The 16,375-nt window shown below is 43.5% G+C and overlaps 1 protein-coding gene across 1 annotated transcript; it reads right to left on the minus strand.

Moving 5' to 3' along the window:
- Window positions 1-2,327: 2,327 nt before the first annotated feature.
- On the minus strand, window positions 2,328-11,324 carry onecut1 (one cut homeobox 1). Its single transcript, XM_060853061.1, has 2 exons — window positions 10,202-11,324; window positions 2,328-2,620 (listed from the first exon to the last, which is right to left on the minus strand). Exons 1-2 carry the CDS (start codon window positions 11,322-11,324, stop codon window positions 2,328-2,330), a joined length of 1,416 nt encoding a protein of 471 aa, XP_060709044.1.
- Between the last annotated feature and the right edge of the window lie 5,051 nt (window positions 11,325-16,375).

Raw genomic sequence — 16,375 nt, forward strand, 5'->3', positions numbered from 1 at the left:
GCAAATGGTTGGACTTGATTCTTTAACTTGAAGTGACCACAGTCACCATTGTTGACTAGAGTCAATCCCTGTCATTTATGCAAGACAGGTGTCATTTATTTTGACAAGCTGCAATAAATGTCATGCCAATGAAAGGGCCGCGCTATAACATTAACAACAGCGGAAGGCTTGTTAAGGCAAATCAAACCATGCTCTTCTCGACCTGAGATTGAGTTGTCAAGTGTCCCTGGGCGAACCTGCTTCGAATTGTTTGTGCAGGTGTTTAAATAATTTCGTCCATCCCGTTTATAATCAACATGTTACTATTGGTGTGTCACGCCCCATGAAAGCTAAAGTTTGTACCCATGGCCCTGTTCAGTTGAAGGCAGAGCGAGTTCATAACGAGAATATCCTGAAGGTGGATACGAAAATAATTGGCTGGAGTACAAAATGGCTGCCTTTCCACTGTAGCTCGCCGACTTGTAACACAAGTGCAATGTTCCTGAATAAAAAGTTATCTTTGGTTTTTAGCAGAGTCTATATATGTTTTTTTTAAAGCACAAAGGGTGATAGGTTACTGCAACCGGGTGACTGAACAGTTGCATCTTGTCAAGGGTGGGGTACACCTTGACTTGCAACCTGAAACCCATCTTGTTCAGCATCCCAGACCTGTATCTCACAGAGTTGGATCTCTGTGCTGTTTCACTTTGGAAAACTAACCTGAATCACAAAACAACAGTTAAACGTTCGCAGTATTTGACCAGTAAAGTGCCTCCATTTTAATTGGCGCATCAAGACTGTTCGATAGCTTTGCTGTTACCTTTGGGGGGAAAGGAAATTGGAATTTCAAAAAAAAACCACAGCTCTTTCATTGTACAGACTTCCTGGTGTTATACTTCCCAGATCCATGCAGGTCAGTGATGTGTAATCGATTGGTTGATAAGGTGGGGAGTGGGGGAGGGTGTGTGCATTTAATAAGAAGTTACATTTCCTGTGCTACTTGCTATCTTCTCTAACAATCCCGTTTCTTTTGAATATGTAAGTTTATTTTATCCTAATTTTTAGAATTGCGATTCGTTTTTCTGGTTGACCTTTTTCCCCCAGATACTTTGGAGTTACCTATTGGTTTATCAGGCGGGAGTTAAGGGTCTTGGCCCTGGACAGACACGCAGCAAAATAAATAACAGCAGACACATCTTGATCTTAAATGGAATACTTTCAAAAAGATTCAAATTTAGGCGAATTTGATATAATTGTTGCTTCCGAATATGGATCAGAATATACGTGGTAGATATATCAGAAAAAAAAGGCCTGGGATTGGATCAATTAATGTGTTGTAATAGTGTGGTCAGTGGAGTATTCATGTCCATTAACGTGTTTGACAATAGGGAGTCAATTCGAAAATCACACCCTTCCTAAACAGGTTTCCTTTTCTGTCTAGCGAATTGGATAACAAGGAACAGGGGTACAATGATTCCTAAGTGAAGTGATCCTTACATTCCTGTCAGGGTTTTGATTTATACTTTTAAAAGACTGTTTGAAATGCAATGCGACATCATTAATTTAGTGTGTGCAAAATACATTCGAATAGAAAATAAAACGAAATGGTAGATTTCTTTGTAGATTCCCAATAAAATTAATACTTGTGCTTCTTGCGAAATCTCGCTGTCATTTACCCTGGTCTTTGTTATCCAACATAACTCACTTCTATGACGCTGAGTTTCGTGTTAAGACATTTTTTTTTGGCCTTGAGCTGTTGCATTTGTTTCGCCCATGGAACAAGGAAGATGCACTAGTGTGAGGTGACAGAACAGCTCTCAGAGCGTTGAACAGTATGCCCCCAAAATCGGAGCTTCCGTGTTCAAACAGCAAAAGAGCTTGAATCCAATCACATTCCAAAAATGAACACAGACGACTCCACAATTGTACCGTTATGCCTGAGCACAACCTGCAGACCAGCCCCATCTGAAGTCTCTGGCCACTGACACGTACACTGTACTTTTAACAACATACACCTTCATGGTATTTCCGCTGAAATGGAATGGGTCAATGGTTGGAGTAACGTTCTTTTCATAACAACATGACGATGCTCCCAACAACTTACAGTCACACACGTTGAATGATGCAGACTGAGGAAGGTGTACGACCAGCGGCTTCTTTGTTTTTTTTTGCAAAAGTCATAATAAAGTGTTGTAGAACGGAGTCCTAATGCAGGTCAATTAAGTCTTTGGTTTCGTTGGACATATAAATATTATATTGTCTTTGAGTTCGATAATTAAACCTGCTATCTGGAGGTCCTGGTCAATTACTTTAAAGCTATTCCACCGAGGTTTAGTCCGGGGTCTCCTTCATGCTTTGGTACAAGTGCTTGATGAGGAAGATGAGTTGACTGAGTTGGTGCTGCCGTCATCCTGCCACTTATCCAAACTCCTCCGACGTGCGTTCATAAAGAAATTGCTGACGGTGCTCAGCTCCAAGCCCAGTTGCTGGGAAATGGTTATTTGCAATTCTTTGGACGGACGCTTGTTTTCCTTGAATATTGCGTGTAGAGTTCTGCGCTGGACGTCTGTGAAGACCAGCCGAGGCTTTTTGGGAGCAGCGCCCCGCTCTTTTCCATGCTCCTGCTCTTTCCTCTTGCAGGCTGTAAGGTAAAATGAATCGATGAGCCACTTACAACGCGGCAGGACAGATCAGACAGTTTCATAGTCAGAAACAGATGTAATGATCTAAACACTATCGAGTTGCATCATTCAAGCCTTAGTTTTCAAATAAGATCGCAATTAGTCACTTAACGATCGGAAATTTCTTCCTCGAGGAGCTATTTGTCAATTTCGGTTCGATTACTGACAACAGTTTCAAATGTAACCAATTGGATCCGAGTGGGGGAACTGACTAAACGGAAGTCGTTAGTAAAAGAGACCTTTATTGCGAAGCGTGAATATAGGGATAAACTTCCACACCGGCAAGATCGAAGTACTCCACTATAAGAAATTGTTTAGTATTTTATAAACAAGGAGGTTTCAACAACATTTTTTGGACAGGCGCCTTTCGATTAGCAGGATTAGGGCTATGAAGCAGCCAATGGGGGAATTCAATTCATTTTGATTCACCCCCCCACCCCCATCACCCCGCTTTGCGAAATTTGTCAATCCTATTTGTCTCTGAGTCCAAGTTTATGTTTTCAGGCCCCTTTCAATGCATTACTCTCTCAATCAACGTTTCTAGTTTCGGATACCCTGTACATGGCATCATTTTGTCTCCCAATCTGATACATAGCATGATCAAAAGCAAATAAACCAATGCCAGAAGGCATTTGATTCAATCGGAAGGAGGAAACTCCCTGGAATCAGTATCATTGCCACCGAAGAAACGTTCGGTGACTACTTTGAAAAATGAACCATATATTAAAATAGTCTCAATTAACTCGATATGCACAATTGTAAGCTGTAACTTCTGAAAAACGTATTATCAAACTAAGTGAAATTGTTTGATAGTTCCTGCTGATAGAGTAAACAATCTTATACCAACAAGCCTTCATCTTGAGTCCCTTTTACATATACAACGCAAAACAAATATCTTAAACGCTCAACCCGCCCAAACAGGTGGGTGGCCCAGCAGCACAATGGGGATTTTTGTTTCGATTTGCTGGAAATTTGGTTAGAATTCAGTCTTACTTTTTAACATGCGCCGTGCTTGGTCACAGGAATCAGCTGTCAATGGCTACCATATGAAAACGAGGTACAAGTAACCGCCGGAAGATGCTGCAGCAGAGGGTAACAGTGTCAGGAGGTGAGAGACACACTCTACAAGACAAGCAGCTAACCTGCCGCCTCAGGTAGAGAAAACTGTCGAAGGACATTTACCAAGAAATAAGGAAGGGGAATGCAGGGATATCTACCGCATAACTTAAAATTGCTGCCTTTTAAAAGGATGCGAATTTCAAGCAATTTTTTGTGTAAGCGGACGGAGCAAGTTTGAACCTCCGAATGGAGCTGTCCGAGGTCCTGAACGCTGCCCGCACGTTATACTTGACCAGCACTTCAGCAGAAGCACCTTTTTATTTAGGCACCACTTAAACTATAAATTGCCACACTCCATTGGATGCCTTTTAAAGTTAAAAATAAATTTTCCGATTAATCCCTAATCCAAGCAGAGCTGGTTGAAATCTTCATTAAAAAGTAGCCTTTATCTCTGCTTGACAAACTTCAACCGGATTAAACCTTTGAGGGTCAAACAACAGCGCGGCGGCGCCCAATACCGCGAGACTACAGTCAAGCTTCAGTGTTTACCCTTTGCATTAAACTGCGTGAGGTTCACCTCACTGCCTGCTGCTGGAGACGTAAGTGTTTGTATCAATAAATATTTATTCCAGTTCATGACGTCGGGAATTGAGACCACAAATCCATCCATTAGATGGCGCAGTGGTCCTTTGGAACCCTGCAAACCCTGCACCAATAACTCATTTGGTCTTATTGTGTGAATTAGTTTCAGGGGCGGACGGAACATGTAGGCACGCTACAATAAATCCTCTACACCGCCAGGTTTTCGTTGTGGAGGAGCTGACGGATCAGAACAATCAGTATTACACTCATTCAAGACCAAAAAGAGGGAAAAACAAAGCGCACACACTACCTATTCATATTTTGGATAAACACTGTCATGAGATATTTTGAGATTCACTATTAGAAGATTTCAACGTGAGGTTTGATAGCACTTTGTCTTCCTATCGAGTGAACTCTCTTGTTTAATTACATTCAAAATCCAACTAAAATATTGCTCCCTTTTATAGAAAGCTAGCAACATGGCAGTGAAAAGTAGATCTCATCTGAACATGCAATACTTTATACGAAAACAAAATGATCGACATGTTTGTTGGGAATATTTCCGCTGGGAATCTTTGGTCACACCGACCAAGGTGAAATGGGAGAGATTGTATAGATGCTGCAAAGCTTCCACTGAAAAGCTCGAAGCTCGGTCATTTGCCTCTCTCTAATTGCTTCTACGTCATTTGACCCAAATCAATCACTTCGCTCGAATTAGATATAGGCAGATAACACTTTAAACTTCATCATTTACCTATTAATTACAATCGTCGTCATCTTCGCAAGTGCAAAAAGGCTATCAGTGGTGATTTTAATTATTTACTGAAACCTAATCGAAACAACAACAAATGGCTGGAGAATGAACCAACAGTAGGCTATAATTCTACTCTGAATTTGGCAGTGAATCTTTGTTGGAAAAACTATTGTGCACCGCAAACGCAGGTGAAAATCTGCATTTAAAGTATTAATTTCTACACATAGGCTTAACTTAATCTTGCAGGTAGAATACACTATAGAATAAATCGCACGTTTTCAAAATTATGCCACGTTTTAAAATTGTTATAATGATCTTTAAAGTGGAGATTATGTTGCTGCCGCAGTATCAGTAACATTATTTAGATGCTTGTAAACGCCTTCAGTTTAGCCAAACATTAACAGAAAACAAATGTGGCAGGGTATTAGCTAGTTATAAATCAATGAGGTTACAAGGACACTGACAAACAGAAATCAGGAAATGTCACAGGTGTAGAACTTTCCCAGAGTTCAGCTATTTAGCTTAAAATATTCCAGAACTCGTATCGTGTCTCTTATCATCAGAAAGCAAACAAGCAAACAGTGGGAGCTAATGTTTTCATGTGTGACTAGAAGTTTATTAGAATCCCCCAAAATGCTTCCCGTTAAAATGTGTTTGTTCTATCACACAAAGACAACTCTCCCACTGTCTGGGAGTTGGCTGAAGTGGGTTTCGGTGCGAGTGTAGAAACAGGAGTCTCTTCACTTGCGGATAGGCGAATCTGGCTCAGGACTTTGATTAAAATAATTAATGAAAAGAGACCTTATTCCCACCCGCCAAAAATAAATCCAAAATTCTGGAAACATCATGCCTGGAAGATATGCTTGAAGTGATTAAACGTTTCAGGTTTCTAAGCAGCGCACCAGATACATCAAACAAAAGCCTCAACAAATTACATACAACTTTGTAAAAATAATTTGCTTCACAACTTAAATTTGGCAGTAAATATGTAGCGGGTGCAATTGTGGTGTGGCCTGCGTTTTGTTATTGTCTAATAGAATTCCAGAAGGAATTCAAAATAATGCATTTTACACACCAACGATGTACACTCGCCCGTTTGCTGATGCTGTTAGGTAGTGTTTGCTGTGCAAATCAGAGGGGAGGAAATGTATAACGTATCAATTTTTACAGTCTCGAAACAAGTCGTATACTGTATACACTCAACGTTTCAGCTACACCAATAAACCCATCGTAACACAATTTGCATCAAAAAATGTGGTCAATTCAAAGTGGCTAAAACGTACACCAGTTCACACCTATACTTGCGTAGCCTCGGTGTACGTTTACAAATCTTTGTTTGGAATGAGCGATTTAGTAAATGAGCAGGAATTGCCAAAAGCCACAATGGCTGTAATCGCCTGGCATCGTTCCCTCTGTTTTCGTAAATAAACAAAATGTATAAATTGAGTCTCGAACTGCACATCACCCCTGAAGCCCGGCTGATGGTTTTCTGCACGTCACTGTTTCTTGGGTCGGAACGGGAGCACTGACGTGCTAATATATTCAAATGCCGATTGAAAAGCTCATTTACATACAAGAGGCCTCTTGGCGTAATTTAGTTAAAGTAGTTGCTATTTCAACTGACACCAAACAGATTTTCGTCTATACATTTTATCACTATTTCAACAGAATCCCGAATATCCACGCGCAACAGACCCGACTCAGTTGCATGGAAATATACAATTAAGTTTGACCGCAAACGTACCAACCAGTAGGATTGCTGACCCATGTTTATTTGGATTGAATTAATAAGTCTGCAAATATTGTTAATAATAACCAGTGCGGCTAGTAGTTATGATAAAACCCTACACTCTATGAGTTTCTAAAAACCATTGCAGCATTTTGAAAGCCAAGCGAACAGCCCCGACCAAAGCAAAACTATTGCAAATACTCCATCGCAAGCGATGGCAGGTCTTAAACAAAACTCATTTTACATTTCGTAGGGATTCCGTTCTGAAGACAAGGTTATATGGCTGGACTCGAATTACTCGGCATGCTGTGAAGCAGTCTAGATTTCTGATTTTTGATTTTGGTCGGTCTATGCTGCACTTTGTAGAGATAAAACTGTCTTATTCCAGGGGCAGAGACTGTGCCCAGTCTCCCCCGAATGGGCCGTTCTAGTTGTTTGCCAGTCGCCTCGAAACTTGATGCTAACTTCTGTTTTTACAATGGGACATTTTTCAACATGACCAGAAGGAAATGTAGTTGTTGAAAAGCATTAATTCCGTCTGTTACTGTAAAGTCAGGTATTGATACTAACTGCTACCCACTTGTTTTTTATTTATTTACGAAACCAAATGAAATCTAACTTTAAAAAGTCCTGCACTGAGTTTTTTTTTACAAAGCGTGGATAAAATGGGGATAAGTCTGGGTTTGAAATATGAACAAAAAATGGAGGCGAGCGAGGTCAGATTTGCAATTAGTGTCCTGTGCTTGGATTTGAAGACAGTACAGGAAGTGTCAAGACCTCAATATTCCTTACATGTAACTACCAATTTTTAGACTGTTTGCGGGCGGTTCAATGTAATCTCGGGGCTAGGAATTCCCAAAGGTGCCGCGGGAAGAGGCAAACACAAGAGGTTGGCCAGACAAAGCAAGACGGGGACCGTATGAATAACACATTTCACTTCGCCATTAAATTGTTTCAGCGCCTTCACAGAAGGACGCTTCTCTCTTTTTTAAATCAATAAGAGCCCTTATACAAAGCAATGAAACCGACTGCTGTTCAGGTGAGGAACAAAAAAAGGGATATCATTTGTTTTACAGCTGAACAGCATTCAGTTTGAGGGATTCGGCTAATAAATATCGCCAGTTCTCAAAAACATAACAATAAGGCGTCCAAATTAATAAGCACTTAAATACAACAAATAATTTATTATTTCTCTGATGGGTTTTTTTTAAACATGGATTGTTCAAGCACATTTTGATGGCAAATTTTGATCTGTATTTTCTCAAAACCACGTCCGTAGAAACGCGGTTATGATGCATAAATATAGATCATAAATTCAGACAAGCATTTTATGTCAACGTCCATTTAAAGGACCACTTGTGTTTCTCCGAGTAAAATAATGAATGAATTGACTGAGTAATATATCACAGGTTAGGACACAATTGGTTGCCTCTCCATCAGGTTGTTGAGTTTAGCGGCGATAAATATAACGATCAAACGTAAACATTTACTACTTAATGGACACACAAAAAGAATTGTAATGTCTGCGAATATTGCAATGACATAACGAGCTCCTATGAAGGCCAGGGCGAACAGGGAGAAATGCATATTAATAAGGTAAACAGAAAGGCTCTGTGGTTAAAGAGGTGATTAGCAAAACAAATCAGTAAAGTGGGCATTTCTATTGAAATGTAGACGTGACCTGTTCTAACATCAGCCGGCCTTCCTTGGCAGCGTTTACCTTCAGATAACACCCATAAGACTCGACAACATATTCTAATTCAAGTGGTTGTTTCCAGTATTGATCCATGCAAATAAATGGAGGCTGAGGTCGACAAAATTGTCGTAAAAATACACTCAAGGCAGCGTCTAAAAATCGAACAACGCGAATGTTATCAATCGTTCGATGGAGATTTCTTGGCGAGCTATTTACTCAACCGTACGCATGCTCTTAGAGCGATTGGATTTGGATTTTAATTATAGGACACGAGGAGCTTAAAATAGGTCAGTTTATAAATAAATGCACATATGAGTTACGTTTGCCCTTTTGCTATCTGGAGTTCGCTATCCTGGTCTGAAATGACTTCCTAGTCGAACGCTGCTGTACAGTAGCTCAACATTTGTCAGTATGTTGCTGAATTTTTATGAGCTTGGCACATTATTTTCCAAATGTGGGAGGTAAAACTGCAATTTTTTTTTAGTAATACTTTAATCCTTACGCTCATAAATTAGGGAACTAAAATGTTAACGCGCTGCCTGGCATTTGAAACCCCGAGCCAAGTTTCTGCTACGGCCGGGACCAGGAGAGTACACATGCTTTTTCGGTCCTATTGCAGTATTCCTTCACACGCACACACAAATTACACACACACACAGGGCGGACAAACACAAAATAGTGAAAACAGCTTTTCTTTGCGCACTTGCAAACCTTGGATTTTAAAAAAAATGCTCACAAGTGCACGTCAGAGGCTGTTGTGAAATGGATCACTGCTCCTGACTCCGGTTCGGATTGACTGACTGACTGACTGACTGTCTTTCGTCCTCCTGGGAAAAATTAATGGAGACCTATCAGTTAATTAACAAAGCTTCACTCAGGGCCGCACCAAGGGAACCAAGCCAAGCTTGGCTCGCTCGGCACAACATCATCCCAAATTCACCAAAAAGTAACCAGGCGCCTCGATTTCTTTTTCACTCGCTCTGCAGAGAATTTGGTTTCAGAGCTAGTGCTCCATACAACTGCAGGACTGGAAACACTATAAATTAATTCTGTGCCTCTTACAGCCTTGAATCTATGTAAACAACAATTAACCACTTAAATTCTCGAGTATAAAACCACACACACACACACACAGATACACACACACATACACACATATATACACACACACGCACACACATACACATATATACACACACATATGTACACACATACACACACACGCACACACATATATACACACATATATATATATATACACACACATACACACACGCACGTATACACACACACACACACACATACACACACACGCACATACACACACATGGATTACATTCTAGCAAGGTTTTGATACCATGTTGTACTGACACCCCCATAGCTGGGAAGAATAAGGTGCAGGCGGTTGTATGGACTGTCACCGAGTCACCCAAACTAAGGAGACATTTGGTGAGGACCGGCTCCTATTTCCTCACCGGTCGCTCTCCAAAGGCTTAGGTCAGAAACCTGGGAGCTGTTCTCTCCTCTGAGCTGAAAGCTTGGAAAGAGAAGGGGGAACTGCCCCCACACTCCTGGCTGTACCAGCGGCGACAAAGCACACCCGCCCGGCCAGGCTTGCCATCGAGGGCTGTGGCTATTGCTGGCGGTTCACCAGGAGGGTTTCGGGAATCACTCAGTGACAACTCTCTCTCTCTCACAAACACAAGCAGCAGCTCCCTTACCTGCTAACCTCAGAGCCGACATCCGCTGGAATTCCGGCTCCTGCAGCCACTTCCACATGCGCCGGAAGGTTTCTCGCCCGGATTTGAGTTTACTCCAGGGTTTGGGGTTTCTGAGCAGGTCTGACAGGGTGCCCTGGGAGCGGCACAGCACCCGCTGCGCGAAGATGGCCTGTGGGATGCTGTAGCGCTTGAGCTCGGTGGTGATCCTCTGCGCGATCTCCTTGGTGTTGATCTCCTCCAGCTGCGAGCTCTGAGAGGCCGGGGGGCCGCCGGTGCCCCCCGCCGAGCCCGGCTCCGCCAGGCGCCCGGTGCCCAGCCCCGGCTGCCCGGCGCCCGGGGCGTGCGGGTGGACGTGAGGCGGGTGAGGGTGCGGGTGCGGGTGCAGGCCGTTGAGGGGCACCATGCCCACGCCCGGGGGGCTCAGGTGCTGCTCGCCGCGGGCTAGCATGGCGGGCGGAGCGGCCTCGAAGCCGTTCGGGGTGGCCAGCAGCTTGTCGGCGCCCAGGGCCCCGCTGTGGGCGTACGGTGCCAGGCCGTGCTGGCCGCTGTGCAGGGTGCCCAGGCCGTTGGTCAGGGGCGAGATGCTGGGGCCTGGCATCTCCTTGTGGTAGTGGCTGTAGAGGCTGTTGAGGGTGGACAAGCCGCGGTCGTCCCGCATCAGGGTGAAGCTGCCGCTGAGATTACTGGGCAGCCTCTGCTGCTGCTGCTGCTGTTGGTGCTGCTGCTGCTGCTGCTGCTGGTGGTGATGGTGATGGTGGTGATGGTGGTGGTGGTGGTGAGGGAACTTGTCCGAGACGGTGGAGATGGGAGGCAGCGGCTGCAGAGGGGTCAGCGTGGTGTAGGTGCTGCTCATGCTCATCCCGGGCGGCGAGCTCTCGCAAGCCATGGTCATGGTCGGGTGCAGGGCAGCGGCCAGGCCGTGCTCCGAGCCCCGGTGGTAGTCTCCGTCCAGGATCGAAGCCATGCTGGAGACCAGCGAGCGGGCGGACGGGGGCAAGCCGCGGTGGCCGAGCGGCCGGCTGTGGGGGCTCGGGCTGCTCATCAACTCTCCCGCGGGCACCGACTGGTCATGGGGCACCCCCGGTAACTCGCCCAGGTTCTCCATCGGCAGCTGAGCGTTCATGACTCGCCGGAGCGGTTCCGCCGACCATCTATCCGGCGTGGCGTTGCCTCATCTCCACACGCAGCGATGCTCAGAGTTGCACCTTTGCACGGAATTCATTCACTCATTTATTCACTCACTCCCAATTTTATCTATTGTTCCCCCCCCCACTTCATATATATATATATAGATAGATAGATGATAAATAGATAGATAGAAGCCTCAATTTCTCCCCTTTTCTCTCTTACCCCCCTCCCTCCCACTGTTTTCCTCCCTCCCTCCCCCCTCCCCCCCCCCCACTCAAAGCAGGAGCAGCCTCGGTCCGAGCTCGCTGCTGTCCCTCGCCTCCTCTGCAGCCATGTCCTCCCTGTGTGTGTGTGTGTGTGTGTTTGCTCCACTCACTCACTCACTCTCTCTCTCTCAGTCTCTCTCCCAATACCCCCCTCCCTCCCTCCCCCTTGTCTCTGGCCCCAGCCGCCACCGCCGTTCCGGCTGCAGCTTCTCTCTGTCCCATCCCCCCCTTCCCCACCTCCCCCTCCTCCCTTCTCCCCGAGCACATCCCCTTCCCCACCTCCCCATCCCCCACACCCCCTACACTCCCGCCCAGAGCCTGCGCACTCACCCTCTGCGCACCGCCCTGACGTCAGGCGACCAATCACAACGGGCCATTCACTTCCGGGTTTCCCCATGTCAACAGAGAAAGAGAGCAAAGAAATCTCAGAGCTGGATAGATGTCCAATAATCACACACAGTAGATATTGCAGCCTACCCCTGAATTTGAGGTTTATACTGCCCCGCTTTCTCTTTTTGCTTCCCTACATCCCACTCCAAAACACTTGCTCCCTCCCCTCCTCTACCCACCACCCCTCACCCCCCAACACAACACATACCTCTGTTCAATTCAAAAGCAAAATGAGCAGCCTCTAACTGTACAAACCTCTCACACTTGTTTCCTATTGTTCACTTCAGTTGCCTCTTTATCTGCAACCCGACATCTTTAGAAATTTCAGCCGCACATCAGCTATTGGTTCAATTGACAGGAAAATACAAGGCAGGCTTTGAGAGACCAAATCCAAATCCTACAGTCGCCTCTTTGCGAGGTGGTTCGCTTCTCAGGTGCCACAGGCCTGTTAATTCCGCGAATTTCATCACACACAGCTCCCGAGAGCAGTCCTTATCTCTCGTTCCTTGGGGGAAAGTCAAGTTGATACAGTGACAGTTCCTACTGTACCTCGGTAAAAAGGGCAGACTCGCACCGTCTCGCTGCTCTGGGTCGCGGGACAGGAGGGGGTAGGGTGCTTGTAAAAATGCAAAAAAGTAAACGAAACCTTCGACTGTCCATGTCCCAGCAGTCAGCCAGGAGGCGGTCATTTCCGAGCTGAAATTCCAACTAGGTGTAAAGTGCAGTCAACAACTGGTTGAAACATGTTTAGCTAAATTTGTATAATATATGTTTGATCAATAAACTGGGCTTGGATAGGCCAACAAAAGGAGATGATGTAGATTTAATTAACCACACAAGTCACTTCTGACGACTACAGTGCAACAAAACTGGCAAACAAGTTAAATGAAAAAGCGGGGGGGAAAAACTCCGAGCCACGGATCTATTTTGAATAGGCAGTTGACTCCGCTAGATTCCTTTAAAAATTATATATAGAAGGTCGATTCTTATCGGCAAACAATTAACACAACAACGTGTCTAAGTTAACGACAGGAGCAATTGGTTTTATTTGGAAAAGGGACGTCAGCCGACACATGCCACTGTTGCTGCTTCAAGCTCATCGCCGATAAGGAGCTGAGCAATAACGGGACATATGTGCCCATTGTTCTAAGATTAACAATAACAGATGAAGGCAGACAAGAGTTTGGAAAATGTGTCTCAGTTCTCGCAGGCGAACCGCAGGAGGCGACGGAATTATGACATAACAGATTATGATATTTGACTGAATCTGAACGGATCTACATGAAATCGGTCAAATTGATTGGATAGCGTAGAGCCGAATGAGGGTTATAAGGGAGAGAAGTGTCGAATGACTGTCAGAGGCCCCTTGCACGAGCAGGGTCAATCAAGCTCTCTTCTATCTCAGGGAAATGAGAACTATTACTATGATAGTTACTATGACGTGACAAATTACTGGAATAACATTAGCAACACAACACAAAGATAAACAGAACACGTCAATGCAGCAACAATATATCTACTGTTTAATCAACTGCATCATCATGGACACATTATTTACATCATTAAGCTATTTTCCTATAGGTGTTCAGCCACGATTGTTCCTATTGGTTATTTGAAATATATCTTTGGTAACAATTAAATCATCTCTGTTAAAGACAATCGTCACTTCGCCATGCGTCAAGTACAGATGAACAGCAATTTCATCCAGTTATAACCTGGGTTCGTTCTACTTGTAGTTGTAACAATGTAGTGCTTTCTTGATGCGACGGCTGTGGTGGGACAATTGTTGGGCATAAGCAGACTTGGGTATAACCCCGTCAGTGTGATATGATGGAAATACTGGGGCCCAAAGTCAACTTGCTTATGAGTTGACTTTGGCACAAATGGGCTGAGACTGGATTTACAACTCGTTTTTTCTAAACTTCAATTCATAGTTGGCTGTCCGAGCGTTTAAGGGGAAAAAAATGATTGAGAACACTGGGTTGGGCAAAATCTCTTACTTTACATAACGATAAAACATAATTTTTTTTTCATTGACCCATTCTCAAAATCAAACATTTGTCTGTATTACTTACACAGAAAAAAAACCCCTCTGTATTTGAGAAGGTTGAGAAAGTGGGGGTGGGGTGTGCAAACAACATATTTAACAACAAACTGGTACTGGTCAGGATCCAAAAGCTGGCATTAGTTATTCCGCAGCGCTAAAAGGGCTGTTATGGGTACATTTAAGCAGCATCTTGAGCAGGCATCTTATGGCTCTCCTTTTATGGGGTTTGCAGTGGTCAGTTGTTGGAGGTCTGTCCTGATTGAAAAGGGACATGTCAAAGGTGATGCTTCCACACTCCGAGAGCCAACAGCTGCCGTTTCAACAGATTAACCGGCGACTCTTTTTATTTGTACCTTTCGCCTGTTGAGCGTCTTGGAAGCGACTTAGTCACAAGAAAACACACATCTGTCAGTCGAGAGGAAAAAAAACACAAGAACCGAACCAAGCCCCGATGTATTTTAGCGAATTAAATCTTATCATTGCACATTAAAGAACCCGTCCTTTAATCACAATCAGGCCAAATGTGCCATTCGGACATATATAAATAATACAGATTAAATATTGACAGTTTTCTATTCATGAAAGATCTCTCGAGAAACAGAACAGAATGTCAATGAGAATGAAGTGCTTCTGAAATTAAGATAAATTCATAATATTGAAAATGTTTTCAATTACTATTTCGCAGACTTTGATGAGTGGTACAGGATTTGTATGTTTCATTCTTGAATCCTGTGTTAAGAAAATAAACACAAGCCGGACTCCAGGTGCCGCCCAGTGTAAATAAGCCTTGAGTTGATGCATTTATAAATATCAGTTGTTATCCTTAAACATTTTGAAATCGGTGTGTGGTAACGATGTGTTTAAATACGGTTTGTTTTTGGAAGTATTTTCAACTGCCCATTGTTGTGACGGAAGGTACACACTGACATCAGATTCTGACAACCATCCTGAAAATGGTGCCTTTCCAATGCAAATACTTGCCTGATTTAAGTTAATAGATTTACAAAGCTCAGACCCAGACTGCAGTGTATGCAATGGTGGAAGTATTTATTTTAATGGAAATGGAGAGAGAGACCTCTCGCTGGAAAGCAGAAGCCAGCCCCTGCCCGAAAACTGCATCTGTTCATATTCTCATACTGGTCGATATTCTTCATTCACACTTACGTCTCTGCAGCTTGTAAATGGAAAATTAGACTCTTGTTGAGCTTCACTCAGGCGAATCTCATTCGTGTTAGAATGCGAGTTTGCCGCATATGTTTTGTGGCCGAATTAAAACAGATAAAATAGTCGTGACCCGATGGTACTTCTTCCACTGCCAGGCGCCATCCCCAGCAGCCGGGTCGAAGAGCACTGGAGGATTTTGTTTTCTCTAAAAAAAGACACGTGATAATTAATTTAGAAGGGGATTAATTGGTGCAACCTCCCGCGTTATTAATAGGTAGTCAAAACATGAATTTGCATTGGAATTGAACAAGTCTCCCAATCTTGTTTCATCATGGATTTCACGACTGGAAAATCGTTGTCACTTCACACTTAATTGTAAAATTACAATATAAATAATTAGCCATGTTGCCATTCTAAGGTTAAATCCCAAATTCACGTATTGATTTTTTTAAACAGGCACATTCGATGAATATCCAGTGCTCACTAGTGCTTTCATTCTTTATAATAAAGCTTTTCCAGACATACGTTATAATCTCTTTTTTAAAAAGCAAATCTGGTGAAGCATGATTTATTAAAACCGTTCACGCGCATGTCCTACTAAACCGTGTTTGCTTACTATTTTGTAACTAGTAACAAGTGTTTCGCTTTCATTTTTGTTTTCACTTCAAGTCCACGGTATCATCTGAAGATAACCACTAAAATCAATGTGTGAGTAAGGAGCTGAAATTAACTTGTTTTAATTAGGCACCTTACTTGGGGGAGGAGCTGGGGGAAGTCATACATTAATTGCATTTTGGCCACTCGAAGCACTGGAGCAGAAAGCCGGTTCCCATTGCCACTAACAATGCGGAAGGCCACTACAAGCAAACCCAGGACAGAACACTAACCCGTGGTTCGTGTTACACTCGGGTCTTAGTGTAAAAGGAGCGCAGAGGGAAAATGTCCAGGTAGTTCTGTTATTGACTGCAGAGTAATAGTTCCCAAACATCACTAATGCAGACTGCGGCTCAACAGAAATTATTGCACTTGTTCATGTACATTATCTCTCCTTATTTCACATTTTATGAACAATTTGCAAAGCAAGCAGAGTTGTTCCCATTAAATATTTACACTCTAATGTCTTCTTGTTTCAAATTATTAATTAGGCGCCTTTGGTCATTTTAGGTTGAAATAGAGAGT

Source organism: Hemiscyllium ocellatum, chromosome 39 (genome assembly GCF_020745735.1).
Source record: "Hemiscyllium ocellatum isolate sHemOce1 chromosome 39, sHemOce1.pat.X.cur, whole genome shotgun sequence".
NCBI classification, from domain to species: domain Eukaryota; kingdom Metazoa; phylum Chordata; class Chondrichthyes; order Orectolobiformes; family Hemiscylliidae; genus Hemiscyllium; species Hemiscyllium ocellatum.

Coding starts and splice junctions, on each gene's coding strand:
- onecut1 (XM_060853061.1), bottom strand. CDS start 11,324: ATGAACGCTCAGCTGCCGATGGAGAACCTGGGCGAGTTACCGGGGGTG. Junction 2,621..10,201: donor GTCGGCTCTGAGGTTAGCAG/GTAAGGGAGCTG, acceptor TTTACCTTACAG/CCTGCAAGAGGAAAGAGCAG.